This window comes from Hoplias malabaricus, chromosome 1, assembly GCF_029633855.1.
Source record: "Hoplias malabaricus isolate fHopMal1 chromosome 1, fHopMal1.hap1, whole genome shotgun sequence".
In the NCBI taxonomy this organism is placed as follows: domain Eukaryota; kingdom Metazoa; phylum Chordata; class Actinopteri; order Characiformes; family Erythrinidae; genus Hoplias; species Hoplias malabaricus.
Genome location: NC_089800.1, coordinates 51,126,930 through 51,143,925, shown reverse-complemented (window position 1 = coordinate 51,143,925; position 16,996 = coordinate 51,126,930). Strand labels below are relative to the sequence as shown.

Genomic DNA, 16,996 nt, shown 5'->3' with positions numbered 1-16,996 from the left:
GAGTAACCCGAGACAGTGTTACCTAAGACCAATGGAGACATTGGTTCAGTCAGTACTGTGTTTTTTATTCTGCATTATTACATTGACAATATTCATCTCTAGAGCTGGGTATAGGAAATGTGTTGAGATGAGCTGTGATATGAGGAACCTGATATGAGGAAGATACATTAGAAATGTTCTTATTAATCCACTGCTGCAAAGGTGAGTACATTGTTTAATCTTTTACCACTCTTTGAAACTAGCTTATTATTAAGGTCCCCAAAATCAAGTATAATGGATCTTTAATAACATGCTTATAACATGTGTTTTAACTTGGTTATATCAGTGTTACGCAGCAGTGTTCAAGTGAAAACTGTGCTAATTAATGGCTGTTGTAAGGCACACCAAGTGCCAAGTGTAAGTTCGAGAGGTATACAACACCCCATTAGATTGTGGAGCAGTGGAACTCTCTAGAGTTCTAGTGTTCTCTAGAGGGATAAAGCACCATCCAATAACCTTGAGATGAGTTGGAGTGGGGTTTGCGATCCAGAGCTGATCATCTATCATCAGGTCCTGACCTCAATAATGTTAATGCAGCTGTTAGCCATCAAAATCTAACAGCAATGTTGTGTAGAGGCAGGTAATGCAGCAAAAGGGTGTAACCTCCCTAATCCACTGTCTAAAACGTCTAACTTTTGTACGTACATGTACTACACTGTAAAACTAGTAAATATTACGACGTTATTAATATAGATTATAACATGGTTATAACAATATTATTTTCAGAAGTTTTTATTAGTGCTGCTAAGCCATCTACAGGAAATAGAAATGGAGTCACATACTTACCTTTCAAAGGGAGAACAGGATTAGACCCTATAAGGCACCAAACATTCAGACACTAGCAGGAACTAGAACATCTACCCAACGTCTGTCCCAACTTTGTGATGTCACAAATATCCAAAACACTTTTGCCTTATACAGCTTTGACTTGGAAGTTGACCAAGAGATAGAGGTGAATATTCTCTTTCTTTGTGTGTGTATGTGTGCGTGTGTGTGTGTGTGTGTGTGTGTGGCAGGTGTGGAGGATGACTGGTCAAGTTCTTGTGTCCAATCAGCTTTGAGCTGTAAATTATTGAGTGACCACTGTGTGCTCCTCTTACACGGAGAGTAGACACCACTGAGAACAGACAAAACACACCCTCAATTTTACCCTTACCTCACTATGAGTCCAGTCTGTCCACTCTCTCAGCTCCACTGACCATCATACACTGTGGTCCATCTATTGCTCTGCATACTTTTTTGGTGGTGGTGGTGGTGGTTTTAATGTGTGTTGAGCAGGTACGAGTGGATCAGACACAGCAGTGCTGCTGGAGTTTTTAAACCCTTTACTGTCACTGCTGGATTGAGAATAGTCCGGTTTCCTCCCACAGTCCAAAAACTCACGTTGGTAGGTGGATTGGCGACTCAAAAAAGTGTCCGTAGGTGTGAGTGTGTGAGTGAATGTGTGTGTGTGTGTCTGTGTTGCCCTGTGAAGGACTGGCGCCCCCTCCAGGGTGTATTCCCCACCTTGCGCCCAATGATTCCAAGTAGGCTCTGGACCCACTGCGACCCTGAATTGGATAAGTGGTTACAGATAATGAATGAATATTTATATTTATATAAATATAATACAAAGGATAAATGCTTGTTTTAAGTAGACTTAAAGTGGTTTAATTTTCTTGTTCCAGAAGGGAATTTAGCCTGTTAGCATGGCTCATATAAACAAACATTACAAACATGTTACAGACAAACTCGAAGAAATCCATACACTCCACAAAATGGACACTGAATTTGTAAATCGAGATTCCACAATCCATTCATTTTCAAAAGCATCGTTTCAGCACTGCAGTCTGGTCAGTTTCCGAACAAACTTTTTCAGGTCCTTCTCGCTGTGAGACCACCTCACAAGCCTGGACAGAACCATGCGTCCATCTTGGATGCCCCCCAGGGCCAGTGAATGTCCAGCAGTTTTCTCCTCTAGAGCCTGACATGAGCAGTTCGTGCCCTCCAGGAGCCAGAGGGCGCTCTGCTGCATCGCAACCTGCTGCTCCTCCTCACTGCCCTCCCAGCGAAGAATCCGACTCTTTCCCTGCGGCACCACTCTCAGATCCACACCCTCCAGAGTCCAGGAGCCAATCAGGAGCCTGAAAGCTGAAGGGCAGGAGCATAGATACATTGTTGTGGGTAATTTCTGTAGAGTAACATTGAATGGAATACATTTCTCTGGTGCCTAGAGATGTAGACACTTGGGTTGTGGAGCAGTGGAACTGTGCTCTCTGGATTTATGATATTCCATATACTATATATGGGATGAGCTGTAGTCCTATTTACCATCAAATCCTCACAAAAATCTTTCAACATCTGGAGTAAAGTTAAACCAAGAAGAGTAGAAACTGATGTTGCAGCAAATGGGTCAGAAATTCCCATTTAACATCCTCGATTCCATCCCCAAGCTTGGACGGAGATCAATCACTTCAGAAAACACTGTTCCACTGCTCTGCAGACCAATGCTGTGGACATTTTATCATCATAAGTGATGTCTACAAATATTTGGACACAAAGAACGATATCTCATAACACTGATCACTCTCACCAAACTGACTATGGCAGAAGTTCATCAAGATCTCACTCTCTGCTTCAGAAGCTGGACTACAAGCATCACAGAGAACAGTGCCTGAGAATAAGAGAAGAAAACTTCATTACCCAGAAACCACCACATGGTTCACGGACTGAGTTATGCAGCAGTTTCTGACATGTTTGATGTTATATTCTATCGGTATTTATGGGGAAGGGAAAAACGTGTATGCAAAGACAACAGAAACTCCAAGAAATCAAATCCACATTCCATGCAGGAGGTCCCTCAGGGATATCCTATAGGTCAGTGCAGCATTCTTTATCTTCCAGGGGATATGAGATCAGTAGATCCGTCAGAGTTCCAGGGAGGTCCATGGGTTTATGGGGGTCTGGGCCACACACAAACCCTACCATGAGCCTGAAATTAATGGTACCACGACCATCAGACCATGCCACACATCGCCAGTCCTGTAGGGTCCTGTTAGCAACTTCACAAACCTGGGCAAAGTGCTGTGTCTGTTGACACGGTGCTAACAGAATCACTCTTGTGTACCCAAGCAGTCCCCTGAGGTAATGCCACTTCTTAATCAATTTATATACTGCTATCCCATGAATATTTACTTCCCAGCATATTAGTATGCTGCACAGAAGCTTACACTTTTAAAAATAAAGGTGCTACAAAGGGTTCCATAGAAGAACATTGTTTGGTTCCATTAAGAATCATGTTTTTTTAAGAGATGTGTGAGTGTGAACCTTTTAAAGGTTTAAAACAACATCACTCAATCTTAAGGTTCTTTACTTATTTAAACATATCAGACAAAATGGTTCTTTATGAAACTAAAAGTGCGGCGGCACAGTTGCCCTGTGTAGATTAGTGTCGCAGTCACACAGCTCCAGGGACCTGGAGGTTGTGGCTTCCAATTCCGCTTCGGGTGACTGTCTGTGAGGAGTGTGGTGTGTTCTCCCTGTGTCTGCATGGGTTTCCTCCAGGTGACTGTGAGGAGTGTGGTGTGTTTTCCCTGTGTCTGCATGGGTTTCCTCTGGGTGACTGTCTGTGAGGAGTGTGGTGTGTTCTCCTTGTGTCTGCATGGGTTTCCTCCAGGTGACTGTGAGGAGTGTGGTGTGTTTTCCCTGTGTCTGCATGGGTTTCCTCCGGGTGCTCCGGTTTCCTCCCACAGTCCAAAAACACACGTTGGTAGGTGGATTGGCGACTCAAATAAGTGTTCGTAGGTGTGAGTGTGTGAGTGAATGTGTAAGTGTGTATGTCGCCCTGTGAAGAACTGGCGCCCCCTCCAGGGTGTGTTCCCGCCTTGCACCCAGTGATTCTGGGTAGGCTCCGGACCCACAGCGACCCTATTTTTGTAGCATTTCTTTATAAGAGTTTAAGCTTCCTTTACACTGATAATGCTTTATTCATTGACCCTTAAAAGAGGCAAAATATCAGATCAAAGAAATCAACAATAAGCAGAAATTGTTTGTTTGTCCAGAAAGGCATAATGTTAGCTGTTTCTCTGGTAATATTCTGAGGTGTCACTGAAGTTATGCATGTAGTATGTAATAAATGTCTTTGAAGAAAGCCAGATATTTGATTTTTACTTTGTTGGTGTTAGAAACTCTCAGTTGGAACATAACACATGCATAGGAATATAATAAATAATATAATATTGATTGCTTTTACTGCTCCAAAATACACTCTGAATTAGTTCTAATGCTCTCTCAGAAAAGACTACATAGCATATCTAGGAGACACACAAAGCTATGATTCTAGTTCTCTCTGGGTAGCATAAATAGTGCTGCTATCTGCTAGTGTACATGGGTTGCACACTACTTTTTTTCAGTGAATTGTGGGAATGTTTGTGTGCACTGAAGTTTGTCCACTAAGTTGACACTACAGCAAAATGGCAGAACCCCAAAATAGTTTACTATATAGTGAACAGGGCACAGTTTAAGACACTGTATTTACAGTGGAGCAGATGTTGCTAACAAATGCTAGAAAGCAGTAGTCACCTAAATATTTCAAATATATGTTTAAATGTTCTCTAAAACCACATATACATGTGTACTTAGGTCATGCAGACGTCCTGGTGTGGTTTAGGACACAGTTTGACTTGCAGCAAAATATGGACATGAATGCAGCAGTCTGCCATTTTAGATGACAGGAGGCCATTTTCTTTCACTTGGATGCACACATAACTACATGTATATATTTTAAGTAAGCTTAATTGTTTTTAATTTTCACACACAATTACTGACAAAGAGACAAAAATATTAATTGTTAACAAATTGACTATAAACTTTGGCCTGTGCAAAAGTAATGGCACCTTGTATTTTACATCTCTCCAGTATTTCAAAATCTTAATTTATAATGACATTAGCCCAGAATTAGCTTCTGACCTTTGTCCGTTGCATCCTCCACCCGTCCACTGTCCTCAGCTCTGGGGATGCACAGCTGGTCTTTGGATGGAAAGCGGCTGCAGTTGAAGCCCTGCGGCCAAGGAAACCCGAAAGCTGTCATCACAGGGAGACAACCATCTCTGACGCTGGAGCAGAGGCTTCGACATGGCGGAACCGGCACCGAGATCCCGTCCAGACATGCCGGAGCCAAGAGAGAGCACAGGAACCTGCGAGTGTCCTTGTGGCAGTGTTTACCGACCAGCGGTGTCCAGGCGGCCGCCTGCTGCTGAGCCTCTCGGACACTCTCGTGGCCCAGTAGGTTTGGAAGCCTCATGGATTCGTACCCTACACCGTAACACAAACCCATGGTACTCGGCACTGGCTTACAAACCGAGCGAGTGGAGGAGAATTCTGTAGACGTCACAAAGTCAGAGACGGTGTTAGCCACTACACCATCCAACCCGATGTCCTTGTCAGCTTTAAAGTGATTGATGTGGGACACTAGACCCAGAACCAGGAAGAAAGCCATGGAAGGAGAAGCCATTCCAACAAATCTGGAGTCAGTAGCTCGAAAATGGTGTTTGGTCACTGGCTGTGGGGTTTTAACTAACACTTTGCACATCCTTGTGAACTCGTAAAGTTAGAATTTTATGACCTTTTCACCAGAAAGGGAGTGTTTAATAGTAAAACTGGAATGTTTCCATCAGTAACATAAAGAGGAACATATCGTCACTCTCCAAAGAAAAACATGTATCTCCATTTTAGTGCCTGTTTAGTTTACCTCACCATTTGAACACAGCAGCTGTCCTTCGCATTGTGTGAAAATTTCATGAAGAATGGACCAATAGATATGCTCATAAATTACTCAGAATTATTTTTTTTACATCTATTTCCATTCATTGTTAAGAATGATTTTTTCTCCTCTGTTCTGCTCACTGCTCTAATTACCGCCAAGAAAACTGGAAATCAAGAAACACCATAACTATCAGTCATTGGAAAAGTCTATTAATTGACTATATATCTATTGGGAAAATAACAGCTTCAATCAAGAACAGACACACTGGTTAGAGCTCAACCTGGAGACCTGTAATTGAATTCCTTCAACGGTAATTTTCCTACCCAATTGAATTGAAAAGCAGGCACACTGAGGTCCAACTCCCAATTCCCAAACCACTTTATAGATGAAAACAGCACATGATATCATTTTCAAGTACAGTTTTCCTTCAACGGAACATATACTATATTGTCTGACATAACAATATAACAAACATGCTTATGCGTGCACACACACACACACACACACACACCTATGCATAACAATAAATAGTTGGATTTTTTATAAACATTTTTTCCCCTTCTCTTCCTCTCTCTTCTATTAGTATTATTATAAGTGTGATTAATGTTATTATTGTGTAGCTATCTTTCTTCCATATCTGTTCATTTATGTTTAATGTCCTCCTTCACAAATTATATCATATAAATAAAAATAAAGTCTTAATTGTCCTCTGAAGCGGGGAAGTGGTGGCGGGCAAAAAAACCCCAACAAAAAATACAAAAATATTGTTTTTTCGTTTGTGTTTTTCTTTGGATTGTGACGATATACAAAGTGACCTGCAAAAGCTTGGCCATTATAAAAAGTAAATATATCCACACAGAGTAAATAAATTAAAATAAATTAAATCATTTGTTGGACATGTAACATATGAGGCAAGATTGAAACCAATAAATAAAATTTGCCATAAAATCATGAAAATGTCACAAGCATAATGTTCTTCAAATGTCAGGACCCCCACAAGACCCCCACAGAGCAGATGTGATGTGGTGGTGGATCATTCTCAGCGCTGCAGTGACACTGTGTTAGTGTGTGTTGTGCTGGTGCGAGTGGATCAGACACAGCAGTGCTGCTGGAGTTTTTAAACCCTGTGTCCACTCACTTTCCACTCTGTTAGATGTAATGTCAGAAGCAGTAACTCATCTGTCGCTGCACAATTTGTGTTGGTCGTCATCAGTGGACACAGGACACTCTTGTCTGGAGTGACAGCAGGGTTATATGGGGGAGTTGACAAAGACCTCCTAAATGCCTGGCTGTCTCCAGAGGCTTGACCACATCCTGTGAATTTGACCCTTATCAGCTGCACTTTCCTGACCCATTAACAGCAGGCCATATACCCCCTATGTTTTTACTATTCAAAGATGCCAATCTCTTTAGTCTGTCCTTTCAAACTTTAAAGGTGGAGCAGGCTGCATACAGTAAAGTACAGTAAGTGATTGTTTAATACAAAACCTCTGGTCAGTTTGTGCTGGAAAAAGCTCTGGTGTTTGTACACAGCCCTGGTTCGGTAAATGAGGAAAAAATGAAGGATCTCATTTAGAAACACATCTATCATCTCTCTCTCTCTCTCTCTCTCTCTGTCTGATCCACTCCTGCCAGTACACCTATATAGTATGTGGAGCTGATCAAATGGACAGCGAGTGAAGAAACACTGTGTATACAGTGACCTAAAAAACAAGTACAAAGGCTTTTATTTTGAAAGTGACCCTAGATTTAGCTGAAAGTATACAAGGTCCTTAAATAACCTCAAAGAATTCAGAATGTTATTTAACCGTCTGGTATTTCGCTGGCACAGTCATGCTCCTTGTGCACTGCCACAAACCTGTCCAGCTTAAATTGATCTGAGCTAAAAATAGGAAAATATTTTTAAAGGGGGTTCAGCATACCAGCTGTGAGTGGGCATTGTTCCATAAATGCAGAGTATGACATTTCATGACACGCTGCATTTCATGCTCATTAATTGACCAAAGTCCTTGGATCCAGGCAACCTCAACAAAGCACTTTATAATTCCGATAAATTTAGAGAGATCAAGCTCTCGCTCCTCAGGTCTGAAAACATCCACAGCTGTTTGGGTCCATTCTTCCACTGCAAGAGGAACAGTTCATCATGGGTCTGAAGGAATGGGAAGATTTCAAGGAGACCTCATTGAGAAAAGGAAACAGACACAACCTCTACATCACTGAAGGTGTTTGGGTTAAAGTAGAAAGAAGCAGCCAACTTCTAAGACAGAATTTTGGACTTCATGTTTTTAATTTTTATGGAAGCCATAGAAGACCATGGTTTGACTTTTTTCTCACTCAGTTTTATCATGATAATGTGTTCATTTTATTTGTTATGTTTCATGAACAAACTATTCATTTCATTATCACAACATACATTTTTGTCAAGATAAATTAAAGGTTCTTTATCCAACAATTTAAAGATTAAAGCAGCACCTTAAAATCACAGCTTCAGAATAATTTTGATGCTTCACTGAGCTGTAATAAGTAAAATAGAGCCTCTGTCCTGCAGAAACAGTACTGTGGAACTTTTGATGGGTAATAGGAAACAAGCCAGAATCCCTTCCCACTCTCCTTTGAATTCAGGACAGAGCTGTACAAGTAAATTACACTCTGCAACTGTAGGGGGAGCTCAGGATCACAAATACCAAATTAAATCTAGTGTTTCTTTAATATAGCAGTGAATTACTAATTTTTATGTAACAATATAATGGAATAAATGTGTCCATAGCAGAGAATGAAGTCACACATCCTCTCTGTGTGTTGTTCTCTGCTCTTTGTTTTCATAGAAGGACTGTCCACTTGTGATTGTTTGTCCTGCCATGTGCAACATCTAGTGACAGGATGTCAGATATAGCACTTTTATATTGTATTATTTATGTTAATGTTGCATTAATGAGACCTGTAAAATCTGCGACCTGTGTGTAGTGTCCAAATTTAGTTATTGTTTTATATATTTTTGTGTGAGGGCTTTGGGTGACTCTGAAAAACTTGAAGATGACAGGAAATCACAAACAAAATATCCTCTTAATCTATCATAAACTAGTCATATGAATAGGCCTTGCTGTTATAGCTTTGCTATTGTTGGTGTGTATGTTTAGTTTTCTTGATATCTTGTTTATGTCCTGATAACAAAATATAAAATTTGATATCTTATTAAAACAACGTTACCTCAATAAAATAATAATAATAATAATAATAATGATATACATAAATAATGATTCAAATCAAATAGTCTATCATTTAAAAATAGATTAAAATTAATTAATTATAATGATTAAGTCAAAAATGTATATGCCGAATCATAGCTTCCATACATTCTCATTCTAGGAATGAGATTCAGTGTCTGTTGTCTTTAAGGACATACATACATCCTCATCACAGTATCAGCTTTCACCACTTAGCTTCAGTAAAGACTGAGTGTGTGTGTCAGTGCTAGCAGCTATATTTAGCTTGCCCTACTAAACTTAGCTTGTCAACAGCTCTCACTTCAAATCCATCTTCTTTATGAACATCATCTAAACATTTATGATCCAGAGTATAAAGCCTGCTGGCTTAACCTACAGCAACAAAAAAATAAAATGCAAGTCTTGATTCAGTATAACAGAGGCTAATGGCTAATGTCCACTTTATGACAAAACAGTTTTGCTTGTCTGTTGTTTTAAGTTTCCTCTAAAACAAATGCTATAGTTTTGTTATTCCTCTTTGCTGGATCACAAATGTCACTTCAGCCCATCCCAAAGGTATTATATGGTGCTCTGATACACCATGGAACATAGTTACACTGCGCCACAGCTCAAGGTAATACAAACTATGTGCCCACAGTGAAAGTCCTCAGTGGGTGAACTGTAAATTAGCTAAATTCACTTATTATAAGGAGGACAGAACAAACTCATCTTGGGATATAAGTCCAGGCAAGTGTCCTAAGAAATATGTGTTGTATGTAGCAAATTGTGGCACTTTTCCACTGCATGGTACCTACTCGACTCTAGTCAAATTTTCTGCGTCTCTGTTAGGTAAATTTGGTCCTGGTCCTGGATGTGGGTTCTTTTTAGGCCCTGTTCTTTTGTGGTTCAGAGTGAGCAGAGTATGGACTAACCCGTGGGACTAAACCGTGTCCAGAGTCACTCTACGCCATGCAATGCAGATGTCCAGCACAAACTCTCCATCTTCCATACCCATCAGTGAGCGCCCCTCTGTTTCTCTCTTAAATGCACATAAATGAACTTAAAGAGTCAGACACTGAAGAGCAATTTGACACACCACACACATCGTAAGTTTGAAATACCTCCCTCATTTTAAGATACCATCCACATTTTTAAATACAGTATTACCATTATACCGCCCAACCCTACCAGGGAAATGCTCCATTAGTCTGTCCTTTTAAGTGACCGACAGCAGCTAGGGATGAGGATGCATCATTCACCATATGAACAGATTCCCATTTTGACGTCCAGCACCATTGACAGGTCACCAAGAGAGCTATGAAAGTGTTGAAACCTTCTTTCTCCCTCTCTCCTTCTGAAACACTCTATCGCCTCAAAGGAATCTGCCGGAACGTGACCAAGCTGACCCCCAGGGTCCTATAACCATACATCACATATGTCTGACCTCCTATAACACCTGCAGCATCTGACCCTCTATAACTAAAGCCCCTACACCTGTCCTCTGTGGTCATCATCTGACAGCAAAGTGAAGCCCCCCTTGTCACACTGCACCAGAGGTCTGGCGCCATGAAGATGCTCATTGGGCCTCAGACAAACCCCTCTGCTCTGCACTTATACCTCAGTCCCTTCCATCAAAACTGCAGGACTAAAATTATTTTAAATGTTCAAGGGTAGTTGTGGAGGTGGATGGTGTAGAAATGGTCGACTGGGTGCGCATTAAATGTTAAAGGGATTGTTTTGCAAATTTAATTTGATTTTTTAAGCAGTGTCCAGTCACTGTCCACTGGTCTTGTGTTGTTTCTGACCATTGAAGGGCAGGGTGAAAGGGGTTGATGAATTATGCAGAGCAATGGAAAGATGGATTACAGTCTATAATTGTAGAAATTCAAATGGTACCTAGGTCATAGTTCAATGGAGCTGATAAAATGAACAATCTGATCATTTTATATGTGCCTATTTAGCCTACAGTCGTTGTACCTTAGAATAGCTGTATCTTGACACTTTAAGTATCATTGGATTGCAGTATCTATGTGGTCAGCTGTGCCTGGACTTTGCCAGAAAAATGATCAAGTCTAATTTCAGGCCTTTGCTAACACCAGCCAGAGTGGAGAGTGTAAATAACATGTTGTCATTCAAGGACCTTGGGTAAATCTTGGTTATTCAAATGATCACCAATCACCACTAAGTTTTAGATGGGTAATGCAAACTAGAGTTTAGACTTTTGTCAAGCATTTGTCAAGTGATGTAGCAGAGTTGTCCCTAGTGTTCTCCTCCAACAGTGTTGAGCTCAAGTGATGTTTCCTTAGCAACAATTTGAAGCTAGTTATGCTGTTGTCATACTGACCCTTACCTGACTTTCGAATCCTTATTCTCCTTAACCTAATGTTATTAGATTCAAGAGTTTTCACCAGGATTCTAGATGCCTTTGTTTGTTACAACTGGACAGTTCAGTGACCTCCCTGGCTGAAAGAACTTGGTCTAGTTACCGTCATCATTTCCACGCCTCTCACGTACAAAAGGCTTGGCGACTTTTCCCTTGTCGACTAATGTTACAGAATGCCAGCTCTCTGTGCCAGACTCCTGAGGTGAGACTGCCCCCCCAGGAGGCAAGAGGACTGCTGCTGTTGCCAGGGCAAAGCTCTGCTGGTATGTGTTGTGCGTGTTAATTACTGAGCACACACTGCAGATATGCTTTTTAAAATACTCTGTGTGTGTACGAGGGTCCTCTGCCTTCTCTCAGCTCATGCCCTTCTAACTTTCAGGGTCGTCCACTCGAGATGATGAGCTGGAACCAACAACATCTGCAAGGGCACGTACACAAGGGCGCAGTTTCCACTTAGGACTCAGCTCTATTTAGGTTTCCAGCTACGCCTTACCCTATGTACACTGTGGTTATAGATAACCTCTTTTAATTAGTGAATAATTTACATAGTAATACAGGAGTAGGTTTATGTAGTGTTAGAATCCTTGCTTAAGGATTCATATTGGTGTAATGATGTTCCACCTAATCTTCCCTACCTAATCTGTTAGAGATATGGTGGTGTGTCAGGTGATGTCCTTCCCATACATCTCCAGGGTTCGTGAGAGTGGGTTCAAGCTTCACCATGGCTCACTTTCTGCGTGCACTGAAGTTGGGGCGTGTTCCCACAGCGTCCACTACCCAGCCATGGGGGTTGTGCTCATTCTCTCCTTTTGCCGGTCTCAAGCCCGGGTGAACTAGTAGGGATACGCCAAGAAGGACATCCGGCGTAAAACCTGTGCCAAGTCTACTGTACGGATGGTCAACCGTGTTGGTGTGTGAGCCAGTTTGGCGATGCCTTGTAGCTGAAAATGGAACAACAACGACAACAACAACCAAATGAAACCATCAGGTGGCCCCAGAGGAACACACTAATTGGTTGACACCACAGAGATTCAATGGGGATGTTGTAGTAAGAGATCTTCGATGAACAGATGTAAGAAAATTATGTAAATTTGCAAATCTCTTTGGGCCAGCAAAGCTGACCTGTGCAACAGCACGTAGCTGGATGTGTAACATCTCCAACTCCAGATTTAGCCCCTTTAATATTATCGTAAGCTGCTGCCAAAGGTGAATAAATCAATCTCCGGTGTAACTGCACTCATGCAGACAAACACACATATTCCCTTTTGGGATTGGAAGTGAGACAAGCATCGCCTTCCCCTTTCAAAGCTCCAATCAGGAACCAGCCAGTATCTTTGGCACAGGGGCTTTTGAACAAAAAGACAGAACGATTAGAGTAGTCTCTGTTGGTCATTTTGGAGCTTGTCCTGTTGGTCTTTGAGGTATTGTGACTGGGTCTTTAATGGAGAGGAATTCTATAAAGTCTATTTCCAGTTCTTATCTGGGTTAACGCTGTTAACAGCTGTTATGGACTTAATAGAAACTCCTGTGGGCCTGCCAGGCCTTCTGGGTCATTCTACAGACTCCTCTCTCCTCTGGTCACTATCAGAACTGGATCAGATTATGAAAGCACAGGCCAAGTTCTAAATTGCTCTTTACGTGTTTTATATTTCCCTATTTTGGTATGTGGTACCAACAGATAGACAGAAGCAACTGCAGCTCCTCAGGTTTCACTTTCAAAACATCATGCTCAGTGCCAAATGTGGGCTAGAGGGGTGTGTAGGACCCAAGCAATTGGGCTTTGGAGCAGTAGAACGGCGTTCTCTGGAGTGATGGAGCTCTATCCAACACGTCTGGCTGCCAGAACATCATCAGTACCTAACGTCACTTATGTACTCATGGAAATGTTCCAGGCTTAGGCCTTTACGGCTGAACATTGGTGTCAGCAATGGGTGCAGTCGCAAGGAGCGTCCACACACTTTTGGACACACGGTGTAAAAGGCAAGAAATCTGCTTATCCCATGTAGCTTATGTTATTTTGTATACATTGAAAGCAGTAGAGACACTAGTATTGAACCCTGGGGGACACCACAATGGGTACACCTTTAAGTATTTGAAAACTAGTTATAAGGAATGTCTACAAACCTTTGGACTAGTTGAAGTGGATGATGAGTCCATAATGAGACATAAGGGACACATTTCATCCTCTCTTGTCCCTACGGAGGTGTTCTGTGAAATGGGTCCAATGCAGCGATAGTGACAGAAACATATGTAAGCTATGTCCAAGCCATAACGTTAAACAGAAGCAATGCAAAAAAGCATGGGTCAGTGCCAAACGGGGGATCTTATATCATATGGAAGAATCGCACACAATCCCAAAGCTAAATAGCACACATCCATTAGGAAGACCCCCGGACTAACCCCAAAAACAATGGGGGATGGAGTAAAAATAACACACGCATCTCCAGAAAACAGATCTGTATCATGTTCCACACACCAGGCCTCTGCGAATTGTCAGTTAAAATCCCTCTAGGATACAAAAACAAGCAAGACTCCCATTTAATAAAGACATGTGGTTTCATATTACTGTACTTGTGGGGACCTTACATTTATTCATATTCCACCAAATGCTGCTTAGTGTGTTTGCTCCATTTTGGAGATATATGTGCTACAGTATGTTTTCTTGAGCAGACAGAGTAGATATTATGGGGACATGATATATAGAGATGGTATATGGCTAAATGTTTGTGGACACATTTATCCAACATTTCTTTTGTGCTAAGAGGTTGTTTGCCTCCTAAAATGTAACTTTAGCAATCATAATATGAGTCTTGTTTTCTTTCTATTGATCCCTATAAAATCTATTTTAAAATCTAAGTGTCCACACAGACATTCCCAGAAAGGTTTCATCATCTTTTGGACATATGGTCTCTAGTTAATCCTGAATATATGGTGAAGAATTCATCCATTATGAAGGAGTGTGTGTGTGTGTGTGTGTGTGTGTTTATGTGTGTGCTACCACATACTTACTATGGGGATATGTGTTCTCTTCCTTAAGTCCCCACAAAAACACATCACTCAACCAGTTATGTATTTATAGTTATGTATTTATAATTTGTCCCAGAATTTTGGCCCCACAAAGTGCTGAATACATTACATTGCATTCACCCACTGTTCAAGGGAACTGTTCAAAGTGTGTGTATGTGTGTGTGTGTTCTGTCTTGTATTCACATTGTTTAGCCACAATTGTCCCCATAAAAGCTAAATACATGACAGTGCACTCACACACATAGCTTTATTTCTATGGACAGTGGCATTAGATAAGTGCCCTCCTGGTGATGTCACAGCCATGCAGGCCTGGTTTGGGAGGTGCCGGGGTACTTTAGGCAGAGGGAGTTTGGAGAGGGGGGCCAAAGAGAAAACAGAAGGAGTGCAGTGGAGAGATAAAAAAGGGAACGAACCTGAAACGAGAAGGAGCTACTCTCTCTGACTGTGGCCAGGTCACTGTTGCACATCAAGGTCCAGCAGGTAAGCAGGTAACAGCTAAAAGGATGGATTGATGCATGCGTTGAAAAGTAGATCCAGGCCTTTAATTTATTTTAAAGCATTATAACTTGCAGTCAATGCAAGATTTGTTGGTTTTTCTAAGAAATGTAAGTGAGCACCTCTTCTACCGATCCTACATTGCAATGCATGATGTACAGCAGGTATGGTGTGGTGAATAACACAGCTGTCTCCACGGGGTAGGTTTGGTTACCAGCTGGAGCACAGTCCTTTGACAAGACTCCTAATGTTGCATTAGCTATTATATTAGCTATTATATAGCTTGTATTCTATTTTTTTCAACAGTGAAATGTATAGGATGCACAGGAGAATTTCTACAGCATCATATCATGTCCTCAACACACTCCCAGAGCTGAACTTGGCTCAGGAGAGGAACACTTGCAGAACATAGCACCATTTAAAGAACCGTCTCAATGAAACGTGCGAGATTTAATCATTGGTGATGCCACAGATCTCTCTCTCTCTCTCTCTCTCTCTCTCTCTCTCTCTCTCTCTCTCTCTATCTCTCCCTCCCTCTGGGTAGGACGGCCCATATCCCGTTCCCTATCCCTCAGCCCTATGTTACTTAGGCATCTGAAAGCTGACATAACAGACCTGGGTTGTTAGTCTTCTCCTGCAAGCGTGTTGAGCTCCACTGACATTGGAGAACACATAAACAGCACTGGAGCATTACACATCTCGGAGGAAGCATGTGCTTGTCTCATCTTCCCTGCTTGGCAGCGCTGTGCGATTAAGGGATGCATAGCTGGCTGAAGGAATCAGCAATGGCTAAAATTAGAATGATTTCTGAGTTAAAATAAACAATGCTATTATTGTCCACTGTTTACAGCCAGTGTCATTTTTCCTTGTTTCTCAATTGTGGCATGAAAAATTAAGTCCTGGTTTAGTTCCAAGTTGTAAAAGGTCTAGGAAAATTAATCTAATTTAATATGATTAATATGTGATGACTACAATGACTGAGACTATCACTGTTCAATTTCAGAGTACAGTATTTTGTTTATGCATTCATGCTCACCTCTTCCCATAACAACAGCATGATATGGGTGGTGTGTTTATGAGGGGGCGTGCATTTAGGAGGGGGTGTGCATTCAGGAGTGTGTGTGTGTGTGGCCAGAGAACTGTCAGGGAGGGGATTTTAGCCGCAGTTGAGCAGATGAGAGATGAGAATTTGAAACTCAAAGACAACAGGTGGCTTTAAACCCTGGACAGGGCCTTTAGAGCTCTAATTAATCCACTGTGTGTGTGTGTGTGTGTGTGTGTGTGGGCTAGGTATATATCATATTGTGGGAACCAAAACCAATTTGCACTCTCACATTGTGGAGGCTTCCCATCCTTGTGTGGATAACAGTTATTACAGTGAAGACACATTTTAAGGTCAAGTTTAGGGTTAGTGTTAGAGTAAGGATTAGGACTTTGTTAAGAGTAAAGGTTACAATAAGGATTTATATTAGCTTTAAATGTATGTTAAAATGAATTATATCAAGAGAATAACATCAGGATCCGGTTTACTGTTGGTGTTAGGGCAGTAGTATGTAGGATAAAAGCAAATTGAAATGAAGTTTATTTAAAGGCCCCACAATGCATGAAAACAAACTCTCTGTGTGTGTGTGTGTGTGTGTGTGTGTGTGTGTGTGTGAGTGAGAGAGATAGAACAGATAAATTCCAAATTGTATTATCAAAATGGGAACTTAACAAATGTTTCTACAAATCGAAATAATTTAATCATTTATATGTAAAAAGTCTAAATGTTTTTGATGTGAATTGTTTCCTTGCAGAGACAGGTACAGAGCATTGATGAACGGAATCAGACATCTGCCCATTATTTATTAATATAATAAATTAACTATTAATGAAATAGCTACAATATGCTGCTGTTTTATGATAGATTTAGTGCTCATCCCACTTGGAATAAATCCTCTCGTTTCCAAATTGGCTCCTTCACCAATAACAGGGAGAGGGGGCATTTACATTCGGTGTTAATTAACGTAAACAATTTAATTGTAATCAATTTTGTAGTATTTATATTGGTCCAAATATCATATTATCAGACTTCATTAAAGGCACCTGACATATCTGAAATGAGGT

The 16,996-nt window shown here is 41.1% G+C and overlaps 1 protein-coding gene across 1 annotated transcript; it reads right to left on the bottom strand.

Annotated features, from left to right (window-relative positions):
• Positions 1 to 1,855: 1,855 nt before the first annotated feature.
• Positions 1,856 to 5,608, bottom strand: sfrp2l (secreted frizzled-related protein 2 like). The gene is made up of 3 exons (XM_066647055.1): positions 4,987 to 5,608; positions 2,612 to 2,692; positions 1,856 to 2,169 (listed from the first exon to the last, which is right to left on the bottom strand). Exons 1-3 carry the CDS (start codon positions 5,606 to 5,608, stop codon positions 1,856 to 1,858), a joined length of 1,017 nt encoding a protein of 338 aa, XP_066503152.1.
• Between the last annotated feature and the right edge of the window lie 11,388 nt (positions 5,609 to 16,996).